At 55.2% G+C, this 14,815-nt stretch overlaps 2 protein-coding genes across 2 annotated transcripts in view; both read left to right on the top strand.

The window, feature by feature from the left end:
• The window catches only part of POMT2 (protein O-mannosyltransferase 2), a 48,044-nt gene extending 44,954 nt beyond the window's left edge, over positions 1-3,090 (top strand). The window contains exon 21 of the mRNA XM_007106982.4: positions 452-3,090. Coding sequence (XP_007107044.2) covers positions 452-557 — 106 coding nt within the window. The 3' untranslated portion in view covers positions 558-3,090. The remainder of the gene's footprint in view (positions 1-451) is intronic.
• Positions 3,091-7,395: 4,305 nt separating this feature from the next.
• NGB (neuroglobin) lies at positions 7,396-12,497 on the top strand. The gene is made up of 4 exons (XM_007106981.3): positions 7,396-7,484; positions 9,051-9,162; positions 9,784-9,903; positions 11,316-12,497. The coding sequence occupies exons 1-4, from the start codon at positions 7,396-7,398 to the stop codon at positions 11,448-11,450; spliced, it is 456 nt and encodes a 151-aa protein (XP_007107043.1). The 3' UTR covers positions 11,451-12,497.
• The last annotated feature ends 2,318 nt before the right edge of the window (positions 12,498-14,815 follow it).

Raw genomic sequence — 14,815 nt, 5'->3', positions numbered from 1 at the left:
GGGGGGTGTCGTTTGGTAAGCTGCCCTCTTCCCCACCTCGCAGGTCTCACTGATCCGCGCTGAGAATCACTGGCCTTTAGGGGCGGCGGGGCAACATAAAAGCCTGAGCAGGGAATCGGGGGCCTGAGGCCCGAGAGCATTTACACATTTTAACAAATAGTCTGGGCTGAACAGTCCATGACCAGACCCTGGACTGCTCTGTCTCCTGGGCCTCTTGGGAAGAGCCCTTTCCCTCCCTGGCATTAAGCCAGCCTCTTCCAAGTTCGCAGACTATGGTATGGCCAGGTGGCAAACTCGCGCAGACATGGTGACCAAAAGGGGTGGGCCTTGTAGGTAGAGAGGGTCCGATGAGCTCCAGCAGGAGGAGCTGAATCTCAAAGGTCTGCAGGGCTCCTCGCCTCCACTGAGGCACTAGGGCGCCCACTGCCTCCCCCTGGATTCTCTCCCTCAGCTTCTACCTCTTCCATCCTCTGGCGTATGGGATGGTTGGTCCGCTAGCCCAGGACCCCCGAAGTCCGATGGCAGGACTAAGGTGGCTGGAATCATGGGACTTCTGAGGCCACTGCAAGGACTCCAGCCTGGGTCCAGGAGCTTCCTGGGGACAGCCAGCTGTGGAGCCAGTCCCTGGACCCTCCCAGCTGTGGAGGAAGCTGCCTGAGGAGCCTGCGGAATTCTGCCACCTGCCAGGACCACGCCCTGGGAGCGTACCCGGAGTTTAAGCCTCTAGAGAGGGCCATGGCTCTGCTCTAACCGCAGAGGTTCCTCCGCTGGGGCTGGCTCAGCAACAGGCGACAACATCTCTCAAGCCCGTTTCCCCGAGTGTGCAGCATGAGGAGGGATGAGTGTGCGAGAGGGTGGGTGTGAGTGTGGGGGGGAGTGTGCATGTGAGGGTACATGTGTCCGTATACCTGTGGAATATAGACCGTGACTGTGGACAGCTGAGTGTCATAAACTCTAAGAAGTCGTCCAGGGCTACAATAGTATTCTCTGGGGTTTTTTTTCACACTGGATTTGGTTTGTAAGATTCATCAAGAATTCTCAGACCTCCAAGAAGGCTGAAAGCACTGACCCCACCTCGGTATGTCACCAAGGGCAGAGCAGATGGTATTGTCACGGCTGTGCTGCCCTCCTTCCCACAAATAAGCAAATACAGCTGTGGCCCCTGAGCTGGAGGGCCCGCCTCCCAGCTGCTTCCCCATGTGGCTGCGGCCGGGAAGTCTCCTCCGTGGCCGCAGGCGGCTGGACTTCTGCCTGCAATGCGCGCAGAGGACTGGGCCCCAGAGCGAGGCAGCTGAGGACTCACCAGCCCTGTTGGCCCTCCTCAGCCCTCGGTTCCTCGCTGTCTGAGAACGTCACATCACAAGGCTGGCGGGAGGGACGGCACCCTGTCCTTGGCTACTGTGTGTTCTCAGGCCCTGTGAGCCAGAGGTGATTTCTGGCTGCCCATCCCTTACCCTCTGCATCCAGCCTGACTGTGAGGGTGGGCCCGATGCATTCTCCTGATTGCAGGGAGAGCCTTTGGGGCCCCTCTCTTAGCAGCTGAGGTGGATGTGTGCAGAGCAGGGATGTGTATGGTGCTGGTCTGGGGTCCCAGCAGGGCGTCAGGGTGTGGGCTGCCTTGGCCTTTCTGGGCTGGTGTTCCTGTCACTCACTAAGCTTTCCCCATTTTTACTTCTCTAGTCCTCCCCTGCTGACAGCCCCCCTCCCTTTCACTTCATTTCATTTCCCTTACTCTGTGTCACTGTCTCACCAATCTCTTTTTCCCCAAAGACCCAGAGCACCTAGAAATGCCTTGGAGCTTCTCCTCTCTACCACTTTGAAGCCCAAGCAAGAAGCTCGGAGCTGTTCCTTTTACTTCCTCCCCATACGAAAGAGATAAAGAAAACCCTTGGGTTAGAACTGAACAAACCCAAGCCCAATCCTTCAGCCGGCCTCTGGCCTCCCGGTGCATGACAAAATATTATTTTGTCTCAGAGGACTGTGATGCTTCAAGGTTTAATGATGCATCTCTGCCACACTCCATCTTCCCTCCTCTGTAGCCCCCACCAGCTCTGACAGGGTCAGAGCTCTTTAGAGCATCTTTGCTAGGCGGTTGCCACGGAGACTGGAAATTGGTCCCAAGGACAGGCTGTGCTACCTACTGGGTGGTGGGGAGGGAAGCTTCTGGCCATGCTCGGACATTCAGACCAACCATTATTAATGTTAATAGAGGAAATGCAGCAATGTCAAAAGCAAGGCAGGTTTGTTAATTAGATCTGGGGCCTGATGACCTCCCTTTCCCAGGGCTGCAGCCCTTTTGATTTCCCCCAGCAGGAAGCGCTGCCGGGTGCTGAGTCTGGGCTGCTTGCTTAATTGCATTTCTGGAAGGGAAGGAGAGCTGGGATGGAGAACCTCCCGCTCTCCCCGCCTCCCCCGCTTCTCCCTTTCTCTCCCCCAGGCCAATTTCGTTTCTTCTGAGCTGGGTGGGGGCAGCCATCTTGGTGGGCTCTCCTGGAGGTGGAATTGAGGAACCTGTGCTTGGCTCTTAGCAAAGAACAACGGCCCCACGATGACAACCGGAAGGTGGCTGATGTTCCCTTGTGCCTTATTTCCTAATAGGAACTTGTTGGAAGGGAGGTGCTCTGAAGGCAGCCACTCTGAGTGAGGGTGAGGAAGGAGAAAGCTCAGCCAGCTTCCTGCCCATCCCTCCCTCCTAATTTGGCCACACTGGGGACAAAAGTCTCCTTTGTCTCTTACACTGCTTTCCAAAGATGGAGAAGAACTGTCCGCCCACTCCCTCCTCTTCTTCCTTGCCCAGACTGGCAGACACTTCTCTGGGGACAAGGCCGCATGGGTTGATGCAGCTTCAAGTACTCAGGTTCTGTTGTTGGAAGATGCTGAGGGAAGGGGCTGTCGTGGTGGTGCTCTGAATATGGGCTCCAGCCCCCAGGAGCAGGCAGAATGTGACACGCCCCACAGACTTGCTGGCGGAGGGAGACGTTTGTTAGCTCAACCTCCAGCCGGCTTCTTGAACCACACTTTATATTAAAAAAAACTTTCCGCAGATAATCAGAGGCCGTTTACTTTTGTAATAAATAGCGCTTATTTTGAACGCCATGTTGTTCTTGTTGTACTTAATTGAACCTGACTTGTCCTCTGGCTCCCAGAAAGAAGAGAAGAATGTTTTGAGTGCAGGAACCATTCCACTGTGTCTGGAGTATAAGGCCATTCTAATTCCAGCAGAGGCCCTGGGCTAGGCAGGTGGGCCTGATGACACCAGGGAACATTTAGGCCCTCTCATGGATAAGGTTACTTGAGTAATGTTGGTTGTTATTTTGATTTATTTAAACTTATTCTAAAATAAGTAGGAAGCTGGACCTTACTTTTTCTCTTTGAACCTCCTCACACAAGTATAGAAAGGAGTGAGAGAGAGAGAGTAACGGTTGTCCACTTCTGAGACAGCTGAGTGGCCCGGCATGGTAGCAGCAATGTCCATTCTGCTTACAAAGAGGCCCCCATCTTTTTTGTTTTGTTTTATTTTGGTTTGGTTTTTTTGTTTGTTTTTTGGCCACACCATGCGGCCTGCGGGATCTTAGTTCCCTGACCAGGAATCGAACCCGTGCCCCCTGCATTGGAAGCACAGAGTCCTAGCCACTGGACCGCCAGGGACGTCCCAGAGGCCCCCATCTTGACAGGGGTCATCTGTTATCAGGAGTCATGTTAAGGGTCCAAAGGAGGTAAGAGCTGACATGTTTTGGACAGAAGCTGAGGGAGGAGTCCACTGCACCGTGAAACTGGGGATCTTCTGGGCTGTCTGACCGACCTCCTTCTTAGGACCAAGAGTAGCTGGAGGTGAGAGAAAGGGGATCCTGCAGATCCTCAGGAGACGGAACTGCCGAGGATAGGCAGATTAGAAAAGGACCAAACACTTCTTGACTGGCACAAGTTAGTTTACCAACTCATGATGCATCTGTGACACTGAATCCTCATAAAGGCCCAGTGAAGGCAGTGCTGTTTTTGTCCCCGTTCTACCCAGGAGAGATTCAGTTAATTGTCTGATTAGTAAATAGTAGAGCCAGGACTAGGTGCCTTGTTGGGCTTTTTCTGCTTCTCCAGCCTGGTCCTGGGACTAGGAACACCTGCCCAGGACGACCTGGGTCCCCTGCAGAAAAGGCTTAGACTCAGATCAGCACGTTCCTTCGTACCTTCTGCCTAAAGCATCGATAGCTCATCCAGGGCCCAGTGTTTCCTGGTGCACCCAGGCCAGTGGTTTTCTGGGAGGAAAAAAGCCCTGATTTGTAGTATATGCCAATTTTCATGGTGTATATACTCCACCATGGCCTATTTCAGGCTACCAGCCTGATGTTCCTGAATGAGAAGCTGGACAGATGAGCACAGTTGGCTGTCACAAGCCATCTAAGAGGCAGCTCTGACACACCTTTGACCCAGACCCAGTGATCCTGGCTTGGTCTGAACTTTGGACACAGCTCTTGGTCACAGTCCGTTAGAGTGAGGAAGGCGGTGGAGCACGGAGGCCTCCTGGAGGTGCCAGGGTCAGTCCAGAGGTCAAATCCTGTCCCTACCACTTACTAGCTATGTGACCTCAGGCCAGTTACTTAACTTCGTTGCCTCCGTTTCCTCAACAGTAAAACAGGCTATAATAAATAGGATCTACTTCGCAGAGTTATTATGAGAATGAAAAAAGGTAATGATGCAAAGTCCCTTGCATAGTGTCTGGACATGGATATGCTCAATAAATTCTAACCCTTTCCTGTTGGTGATAAATCGGCCTCAGTGGCAGCACTGGCTCTAGAACAGTACTTGAACCCTCTCCTCGATTAGAACCTCCTGCCCAAGTTGTGGGCAGATGCCAGGGAGGGGAGATCCGGTGACTTTCCCCCAGCCCCTCAAATGTGGAGTCAGACCCTCTGTCTCTTGGCTGGAATACACCACCCTGACTGCTTAGGCCCAGCCAGGTTCTTGGGCTTTTTACTAACGGGAGCGGAGACTAGAGTGTACTCAGCTCTCTCCTCCTACCTCCTGGCTCTAGAAAGGCAGAGTGAGTGCTGGCTTCACCACTTACTAGCTAAGGCCATCAGCTCATTAACCTATCAGACTCCAGACTCTGCCCAAAGGAGAAAACAGGCAAGGAGGGTCCTGAGTGTAGACTGTTGCCAGGAAGTGCAAACTGGGTGGCGTGGGAAGCCTTAGACAAGCCAGGTGGCCTGGAGCACTGGACATCTGGGCACTGAAAGGTAAAGGTCGCCGGAGATATATGTGGTTTTCCCCTGTGACCTGCTGACCTGGCTGCAGGGCCATGGAACACCAACCTGGGAGTCCAATCCCTGAGCACCCCGGCCTTCTCCCTTCAGCCCCAGGCCCTCCCTTTGTGTTCTCACTTGGGGATCTCCTGGACTCCTTAGGACACAAGCCAGCCTGCCTTACAGCTCTGCTCCCCTGCTCTAGCCCAGAGCCCCCCGAAATGCGGGGAGGGATGGGGAAGAGAGGAATAGGGTAATATTCCTATATTATTAGCTAAATTCCTAATAGCTCTAAACTCTCGAGTCCCCGGAAGAGGGAGGGCGGCAGGACAGTCACCGGGCTCGGCTGGGAGCAAGAAAGAGGAGTTCTGCTGAGGCCCTCAGTCCTGACGGGGGGCCAGTAGGAGAAGTTCTAGAAGGCAAAGATTCGACACTACAGGCCTAGCACAGGGTTGGGCACGGAGCCTCAGCCTGTTCATGACCCAAGGCCCCAGCACGCCCACCTTGTACCCAGGGACCGAAGGAGGCGGGCTGAGAGGCTCCTGGAGACCTCGCTCCCAACCGCCTCTATACAGCTTAGGAAACGGAAAAAGAGAGGTGGGCAGACTGAGAGGAGACAGGCTCGGAGACTTGACAGAATGAAAGATAAATGAGGGTCTTGCTCTTCAAAACCTGGGCCACTGGAATTGGGCCGGGGCCTGAGGAACTTTCATGCTTGAAAGAAAGGTTTAGGACTTCCCCGGTGGCGCAGTGGTTAAGAGTCCGCCTGCCAATGCAGGGGACACTGCTTCGAGCCCTGGTCCGGGAAGATCCCACATGCCGCGGAGCAACTCTGGTCCGAGAAGATCCCACATGCCGCGGAGCAACTAAGCCCATGCACCACAACTACTGAGCCTGCGCTCTAGAGCCCGGGAGCCACAGCTACTGGACCCCGCGAGCCACAACTATTGAAGCCTGTGCGCCTAGAGCCCGTGCTCCACAAGAGAAGCCACCGCCGTGAGAAGCCCACGCACCGCAACAAAGAGTAGCCCCCGCTCGCCTCAACTAGAGAAAGCCTGTGGGCAGCAACGAAAACCCAACGCAGTCTAAATAAATAAATTTATATTTTAAAAAAAAGAAAGAGAAAGGTTTAGGTCTAATTGACTTCACACCCTGAATGGCAAACATGAGATTCTGTATCCTGAACTTCAAATTAAAGAAATAAATAGTACTTCTATCTAAACATTTACAAAAGTCTATTAAAAATCGCTGAATAGTAGAATGTTCTAGCGTAACTCCCTTAATGTCCAAGTAGTGGAATGCTCACAGCTGCTGCACCCAAGACCCCACCCTGGCAAAGCAGAGCTGGGTTTAGAACCTGAGCTGACAAATTTCTAAAGATGGCAGCTGACAGATTTCTCAAGAAAACCCAGGCCTGGCTGGAAATGGCTGTGGTCTTGGCCCTGTCCCTAAAGCTGAGAGTCCTGGTGGTCCCCAAATGTCACGGGGTGCCTCAGTCAGACCCAGAACTAGGGCAGACCTCCTCCCCCCTTCCCTGGCTTCTGCCTTGTCACACAGGTAGGCGCCCTGGCATTCTCTGGCCCACCTTGGGGCATAAGGAAGGGGACCCTGTACCAAGGGGTCAGATGCCTCCAGGCAGTGTTTGAGTGGGGCTCTTGGAGAAGTGGCTCTCGCAGAGCTTACCTAAGACGATCAAATTGAACTCCTTGCCCTAACTAGGGAGTGTCACCAGATGAGAAACTGAGGTCCCGAGAGGCTCGACGATTTCTGCGAAGCTCTGAAGCCCGGTCGTTTCCCAGGCCACCGGGTCGTCCCCGGTCGGAGCCAGTTGCCCAGAGATGCGCGTCCTTACGGACGAGAGGAGGGCGGGGGCCGCGGTTGCTTTAAAGCGCCCCAGCCCGGGCGGCGCGGGGCGGGGCGCTCTCGGAGCCGTGGGGTGCAGGGCGCAGCGGCCTGAGCGGGGTCCCCGGAAGCGCCAGCGGGGGCTCCTCCACCTGGTCGGGGAAGGAGCGGTTGCAGGACCCCGCCCGGCCGAGGCGCGGGGGCCGTAGGAGGTGCCGACTGGCCGCGTCGCCGCGGAGATGGCGCGGCACGTGCGGTGACGGTGCCCGCGCCCCGAGGGTCCCAGCCTAGCAACCCGCGTCCCCGGGCGAGCATGGAGCGCCCAGAGCCCGAGCTGATCCGGCAGAGCTGGCGGGAGGTGAGCCGCAGCCCGCTGGAGCATGGCACCGTCCTGTTCGCCAGGTGAGGGCGGCCCGAGCGCCCCCGGGGTGCGGGTAGTGGGGTGCCTCGCTAGGAATGGGTTCGAGGAGGCTGAGCTGGCGCCAGAGGAGGGAAACTAGCCCGCTGCTGGGGTGCTGGGGCGCTGGGGCGCCTCCAGATGTGCGCCAGAGGAGCGGCGCAGGGCGACGGGTGGCGCGGCCCCTGCTGCTCTTCCTGTGGCGGTGGCCCGTCTTGCGAGCCAGCACGCCCCGCTCTCTATGGGGCTCTCTGGGTGCCGGCCAGGGTCCGCTGCGGCGGACCTCCTTACACTTGGGCCAGCGGCCTCCGGTCCCCACGCTGCGCCCCCTCCCTGGCTGTGTGCCTCCTGAGTGGTCTTTTCTTGGGTGGTGACTGCAGGGGTGCCCACCACTGCCCATATGGGTAGACTGGGGTGTCCCGAGGGCTTGTGTGGGGAGGGCGTACTGGGCGCCCGGCCTGCGGAGCACAGGGTCTGGGCCCCAGAAGTGTGAGCTTCCAGCAACCAAGAAAAGAATAAACCTTTCTGAGGAAAGGACTGGGCTAGGACCAAAGGACTGCCAGGGAAAGGATGACAGATGCCCATTTCTCACCACTGGAGAGAGGGGTAAGGGGGTGTGCAGACCCCAAAGGGGAAGGGGAGGCCAGTCTTCAACCTCAGCGTGAGGGTGTCTAGGTAACCCCTCTGCCATCACCAAAGAGGCAATGCTACCTCACCATGGTTTTTCAGGAGCCTTGCCTCCCTAAGCCAGCCCAGAACTTCTGAAGAGGCTTTCGCAAAACCTCCCCCAAACAAAAAGGGAATACATTTGCAGAGTTACACAAAACCCCAGTGGCTTTCCCAGATGTGGCTGAGACCTTCTGCTTGTGCCTCCCAGCTTTCCCCAAACCCACTGTTTTCTCAGGCACCCTCTGTGGCTCTGCTACTCCTAAGCTATGTGACCTTAGGCAAGTTACTTAACCTCTCTGGGCTTCTGTTTCCTCCTCTATAAACTTGGGATAACAGTTATACCCACTGCTTAGGATTGTGAGGAATACATGAGTTAACCACGTGTAAAGTACTCAATTCTCAGTAACTGTAAGGGGTTCTGTATACTATAATTATCATTGCTGGCCCAAGCCCCCTTGGGCGTGATGACATTGGGAAGTTCTGACCCAAGAATGGGAGGGAGGGAGAGGGATAGAGGCAGAGAGGGGGGTGGGTGGGGAGAGAGGGGGAGATAGGGAGAGAGAGAGGTTTCCTTTTCTCCACCATGGACTCCAGGCTTCCTGTTTGAGAACCCCTTCCTGTCCCAGTCCACACCCTGCAATGGTTTATGGAGGGGCTACCCTATGCCAGGTCGTATGAGAGGCCTGGGGACACATTGTTTTTTCCAGGATGCCACTTCCAGGTTGTGGAAGAGGTGAGAGAGGGGCACCGGCAAAACTGGCCAAGGGGTGCATGCTAGGTTGGAGGGTGTGCTATAGTTCGCAGCCAAGGCTCTGCCCACCCTCTCCTGCTGCTGGGCAGCCAGGGCCCATGGAGCCTGCAGGGGCAACACCCCAGGGCTGACACCGGGCCTCCACCCACAGGCTGTTTGACCTGGAGCCGGACCTGCTGCCCCTCTTCCAGTACAACTGCCGCCAGTTCTCCAGCCCGGAGGACTGCCTCTCTTCCCCTGAGTTCCTGGACCACATCAGGAAGGTGAGGGGTAGGCGGAGCACCTTCCTGGGAGAGAACGAGGAACTCTGGAGAGTTACTTGCGTGTCCTGCCCCAGCCCTGGTCTTAGTCCCCTCCTGCTTCCTCCTGTCAGAGGCATCTGCCCCTTTCCCTTTGCGCCGAGCTGGACAGAGTTTGGGGCACCCGAGCCAGCCTTCCCCCCGACCCTGTTCTCAGCCAGCTGCTCCCAGCTCTGCCATTTGCCCTTGGCCTTGTCCCCCGGCTCCTGTAGGTGGTGTTGGCGCTGATCCGCCAGGGGCCATCTGCCTGTGAAAACCAAGCTGGGGTTTTCTTAGAGGCTGGCGACTCTCACAGGGCCTCCGTGTCCCCTCGTCCCAGGTGGACAACACGGTCCAGCAGGTGTGTTTAGGGCTTTGAGCCCCTCAGAAGAGAGCAGCTTCCTCCATGGTGTAACACTAGTAGTTTGGCCACCATATGTTGAGCGCCTACTGTATGCAGACGCAGGCTGCCTTTCGTCTCTGATACTGGAAAACTGAGGGTCCTCTCTTCCTTCTGGTTGGGACCCCCAGGTTCTGGATTATGGTCGTGAGTGGGGATGGGGAGTTGCTCTGGTCTCTGTTTCACCACCACCTTGGCCTTGGCAGGTGATGCTCGTGATCGATGCCGCGGTGACCAACGTGGAGGACCTGTCCTCGCTGGAGGAGTACCTTGCCAGCCTGGGCAGGAAGCACCGGGCAGTGGGTGTGAAGCTCAGCTCCTTCTCGGTGGGTAAAGGGACTCTTTCTCTCTCCAAAGCTCCTGGCCTGAGGCCACCACTCTCTCCCAGGCCTCTCCTATCCACCTGTTCATCCTTCCCACTGCTATACCCTCAGATGACTAGGGCTGGGGCATGCATTGTTATGTACTTGCTGTGTGACCCTGGCACTCCCTTGACCTCTCTGAGCCTCCAATTTTTCTTCTCTGGTATGGTTTCCCTTAGAACCATAGGAAGTGAAGGAGCCTTTGGGATTAGCTGGTCTGCTCAGTTTTATATTGCTGTGTATAAAACCATCCCAGAACAACCTGGCTTAAAACAATGATTTCTGATTTCTCTGGGCCCAGTTGAGCGGTTCTTCTGTTCCACGTGCTGTGGCTGGAGCCACGCGTGCACTGCATTCAGCTGGGAGCTCAGCTGGGGCTGGAATGTCCAAGATGGCCTGTCATCCTTTGGGATCTCTCTCCGTGTGGCCTCTTATTGCTCAATAGTCTAGCTGAGATTCTTTACAGAGTGGCACCTGAGTTCCAAGACGGAGTGTTTCGAGAGGACAAGCCAGGCTCTGCATGCATCGCTCTTGCTAATGTCCCATTGGCCAAAGCCAGTCACATGGATGAGCCCAATGTCAAGGGTGTGAATCCTTGAGGTGTGGCTCACTGGGGACCCTGACCTGACAGCCTACCACACAGTCACCTTGCTAGACGTACGCACCCTGAGGAAGGCACTGAGTTTGTCTTGTCATTTTCTCCATCCCCAGCACTAGAACAGTATCTGGTATTTAGTGCATATTCAGTAAATATTTGTGGAATAAATAAACTGTATTTTATAATTACTAATAAAACATGAGAACCGTTATTATTGTTGAAGACTTACTGTGTGTAGATGCTGTGCTAAGAGCTTTTCATAGATGATCTCATTTCATCATCCCAACAATCTAATGAGTTGGAAGTTTTACATTCCCTGTTTTACTGATGAAACATCTGAGGCTCAGAGAGGTTACCTAACTTGCTCAAGGTCACACAGCTCGTAAGTAGTAGAGTCAGAAAGTGAACTCAGGTTCATCTCAGGTTGCAGAGCCTGGACTCTTAACATCACGACTGCTGTCTTGCAGAGGAGGAAACAGGCCTGGAGGCAATGACTTTGCTTGGTCGGAGCTGGAGGTCCCAGGCAATGCCTCGCCTCCACTCATGGGGTGGTTGTGTGGCTGTGAGTGGAGTGAAATGCTTTGTTCACCTTAAAGCCTCACCTTTAAGGTGTACACAAGGATTGGGGCAGAATCCTGCTCAGGAGGCATGGACCCCTGTGCAGGAGAGAAGAAAAGCCCAGGAGTCCTTACCAGCCCCAAGCCTCAGTTTTCTCACCTGTGGAATGAGGGCACGCCTTCCTGCCTTTGGGAATGACAGGTGTCCCTTGCCTCTGCAGACGGTGGGTGAGTCCCTGCTCTACATGCTGGAGAAGTGCCTGGGCCCCGCCTTCACACCAGCCATGCGGGCTGCCTGGAGCCAGCTCTACGGAGCCGTGGTACAGGCCATGAGTCGTGGCTGGGATGGTGATTAAGAGGCGGCCCTGCCCAGCAGCCTCTGCCTGGTGGCCCCTGACGGTCTGTGTCTACCTGTTGGTCTGTGTCCATTGTAGCCCAGGCTCCCCTAGGCCTCCCTGCATCATTCATGGTCCTTGTCCCCTTGGCCATGCCGGAGAGGTGATGGAGCAGGGCTGCGTCTCAGTCTCCCTCACCCCCAACTGCAGACAGGGTGGCTTTTCCTTAGAAAGGGGCCTTCGGATTTCCTTGAATTTCCAGTAGCTTCCTCGCTGCCGGCCTTCTTTCCTCTGTGGCCTCCCCTCTTCTTCCAGGAGGAGGAGCAGCGTTTTGGTAGCAGAGGTGGCACGGACCCAGAGGATATGGGGCTTTGAGGGAATGGGCTCTTCTGTCACCCTCCCTTCCCAGGCGAGCCTGGGCCAAGCGGGGCAGTGGCGTGGCTGAGCTTCGGGCACCTTGCCAGCTTGCCTTCCTTCAGTGCTCTTCTCTCCCAGGGGTGTTTGCTTTTCACAAGGAGAGAGGTGGGATAGCTTCAGCCTTCATGGTGGAACCACGGGCAGCAGGAGCAGGGGACCAGGAGAGCTGCTGAGGAAGTGAGACCTGGCTCCGTGACGGGGCTCATCTGGGTCTTGGGGGCCCACTCAGATGCCACCCGACGACAGAGTAGTTTTTCTTTTGTAGTGTCTGGTGGGAGCTCCCCTATTATCGCTCTGTAAGAACCAGCCAGCCAGCCAGGGTGGGGCGAGGCTGCGGAAGGGCAAGGAAGGAAGAGGGCTTCATTCCCAAGAGACCTGACTCCCAGCGGCTCCTGCTCACCCCGGACTCCGTCAGACCCTGAGTCTCATTTCCCTCACCACCCTTTCTGCCTCTGCCCATACCGACGGCGGGTCCATAGCTCCCCATATTTAATACCTGCTGTGTGCCTGTACTTAGCTGGATGGATAGAAGAGAAAGCTGCAGGAGAGGCCCCCTGCCCTCGCCCCGAGCTGTCTCCACTTTTATCTTCTGCTGCGTGCTGTGGTTGTATAAACTTATGAGAAATAAACCTATTTTGTGTGCCCCTCTGACCCACTGGGACTGGTCTTTTCTTTGGTGTTGGCTTGTGGCCAGATGAAGATGCAGGGCGGTGGATGTAGGAAAGGGTGGGAGGACGGGTTCAGCAGGGCCAAGACCAGAGTGGGTGGAAAAGTAGGGAAAGGTGTGGGGAAGCCAGTGGCCGAGATGGAACCAAGGGTCTGTGGTGGAAACTGGCTGGCAGGGCACACAACTGGACTACATTTCCCAGCGTCCCTTGCATTTAGGTGGCACATGTGACTGAGTTCTGGCCAGTGGAATGTGTGGACATGTATACCACTTCCAGACCTGGTCCCCACAAACTCCTGCATGCCCCTCTGTGCTCTGTCATCCTTCCACCAGCTTGATGCAGACCTCACAGTGACCTTGAGGGCCACGCATTGAACGTGGCAGAGTCACAGGTGGAAGGAGCTGGGTCCCTGAATCACTGCTTGGAGGAGAGCACCCACTAATCAGAAGTGCCTTGCAGGGTCCAAGTACTTCTCCAACATGTAGAGCAAGGGCTCACTGATTTTGAATTTTACAGGAAAGAGACATAAACTTCTACTGTGTGCCATTGTACATTTGGGGGTTGGTTTGTTACAACAGATACCCACACTAGTCCAGAGTCTGAAGCAGTTCACTGCTCAGGGGTCTGGGAGCCCACCTGCTGGTGGACAAGGTGAGGCCAGGGATTGAATGGATTAGGTGCCAGGACAGCAGCACCAAATCTTGCAGTGTTTCTGAGGAAAGCTTCTAGATCCTCTTGGCAGGGGTAGGTGCCAATCCCAGGGTGGTCTTTTTAAGGAGACTAAACGTGATAACCTGGGGTGCACATTGGAGTTGAAGAGCAGGTGTGAGCGTGGGTGGGGGTGTGGGTGTGTGGTTATGAGGAGCATGCAGACAACAGTAGAGACATAGCCAGGGGCATGGCCCAGGGTGGTCTTTTTAAGGAGACTAAACGTGCACCTGGGGTGCACATTGGAGTTGAAGAGCAGGTGTGAGTGTGTGTGTGTGGGTGTGTGGTTATGAGGAGCATGCAGACAACAGTAGAGACGTAGCCAGGGGCATGGGGAGCGAGTGACTTTAAGAGCGGGCTTCCTCCGAGCAGGCTTGGGCTTAACCCGCCACGTGCTCCTGGCCTCCTAGGTGTGGGGTCCTGGAGCTGGGCTGTGAATGGCTGGAGGGACTGCACCCAGGCCAGCTACCCACACCCCGAGGTCTGGTTTTCTCAGCCCAGACCAATGCCACTGGCACCAGCAGAGCCTCCCTAGCTCCAGCTGGGGCCTCATTTTTGTTGAGCTCAGGGGGCCAGGGCTACCAGGCTGTGTGACTGCAGACATTGGGTCTGGAGCGTGTTAAGAGTGCTTTTCCCACTGGGGCATCAAAAGTATCTTTTTCTTGTGCCCACACAGGCTCCAGCGAGGAGGCCTCCTCTGCTGTGTGACCAAACAGCGGCTCAGGATCTGGTGGCCAAGGCTGGCCTAGGGCTCATGAATGTTTGACACCCACCCAGGAGACTGGGGTGACCTGCCTCTGGAGAGGCCAAACAGCCTCCTCTGATGTGTCTTAAGCCATCCTAAGCATGGGTGCTTTCACCTCTCTTGAAGGCCTCTCTTCCACTTGTGCGTGTCTGCATGTACGTGCGTGTGAGTGTGTGTGTGTGTGTGTGTGTGTGTGTGTGTTTGCGCACGGGGGGTGGGGGATAGTTCCTTCCTCCTCCATTCCAGGTCTCAGCCCTGGAATCCTCTCTCTCTTCTCCTCATTCCATCAGCCCATATCTCACATTCTACACAAAGAACCTCCCCTCCCTCACGGCCCCCTTCCCTCTCCAGCTACCACCCTATTTCTTTACTTCCTTTCATGGCAAAACTCTTCAGAAGAGTTGTCTTTCCTCGCCGTTCTCACGTCCTCACTCCTGTGACAGGATGGTAACCCCTTTCAACCAGGCTTTCATCCACCCACCAATCTTACCGTCAAGGTCACCAACAATCTCTATCCTGCCAAACTCAGGGGACCTGTCTCAGTGTTCATCTTCCTCTTCTGCTTAGCAGCACTTGGAAGAGTTGATCACCCCTTCTTCTATCTTTAAACTGTTTATCATGGAGACATGTTAACATACACAAAAATCAGAGCCTAACAGATCTCCATGTACCCTTCACCCAGAATCTGCAGTGAAGCAACTCAAGACCTCCCCCTGCCCTTTTCTTTTGCTGGACAGTTTCAAAGCTAATCCCATACATCACGTTCTTTCACTCGTAAAGTCTTCCATATGAATTTCTAGCTGATTTTCTTTTTCTTTTTTTACCTTTTAACTCATGCTATCAACATA

Source organism: Physeter macrocephalus, chromosome 11 (assembly GCF_002837175.3).
Source record: "Physeter macrocephalus isolate SW-GA chromosome 11, ASM283717v5, whole genome shotgun sequence".
Classification (NCBI taxonomy): domain Eukaryota; kingdom Metazoa; phylum Chordata; class Mammalia; order Artiodactyla; family Physeteridae; genus Physeter; species Physeter macrocephalus.
The sequence above is the reverse complement of the archived record's forward strand: the minus strand, read 5'-3'. Positions and strand labels throughout refer to the sequence as shown.

Coding starts and splice junctions, on each gene's coding strand:
- NGB (XM_007106981.3), top strand. CDS start 7,396: ATGGAGCGCCCAGAGCCCGAGCTGATCCGGCAGAGCTGGCGGGAGGTG. Junction 7,485..9,050: donor GGCACCGTCCTGTTCGCCAG/GTGAGGGCGGCC, acceptor CTCCACCCACAG/GCTGTTTGACCTGGAGCCGG. Junction 9,904..11,315: donor TGAAGCTCAGCTCCTTCTCG/GTGGGTAAAGGG, acceptor TTGCCTCTGCAG/ACGGTGGGTGAGTCCCTGCT.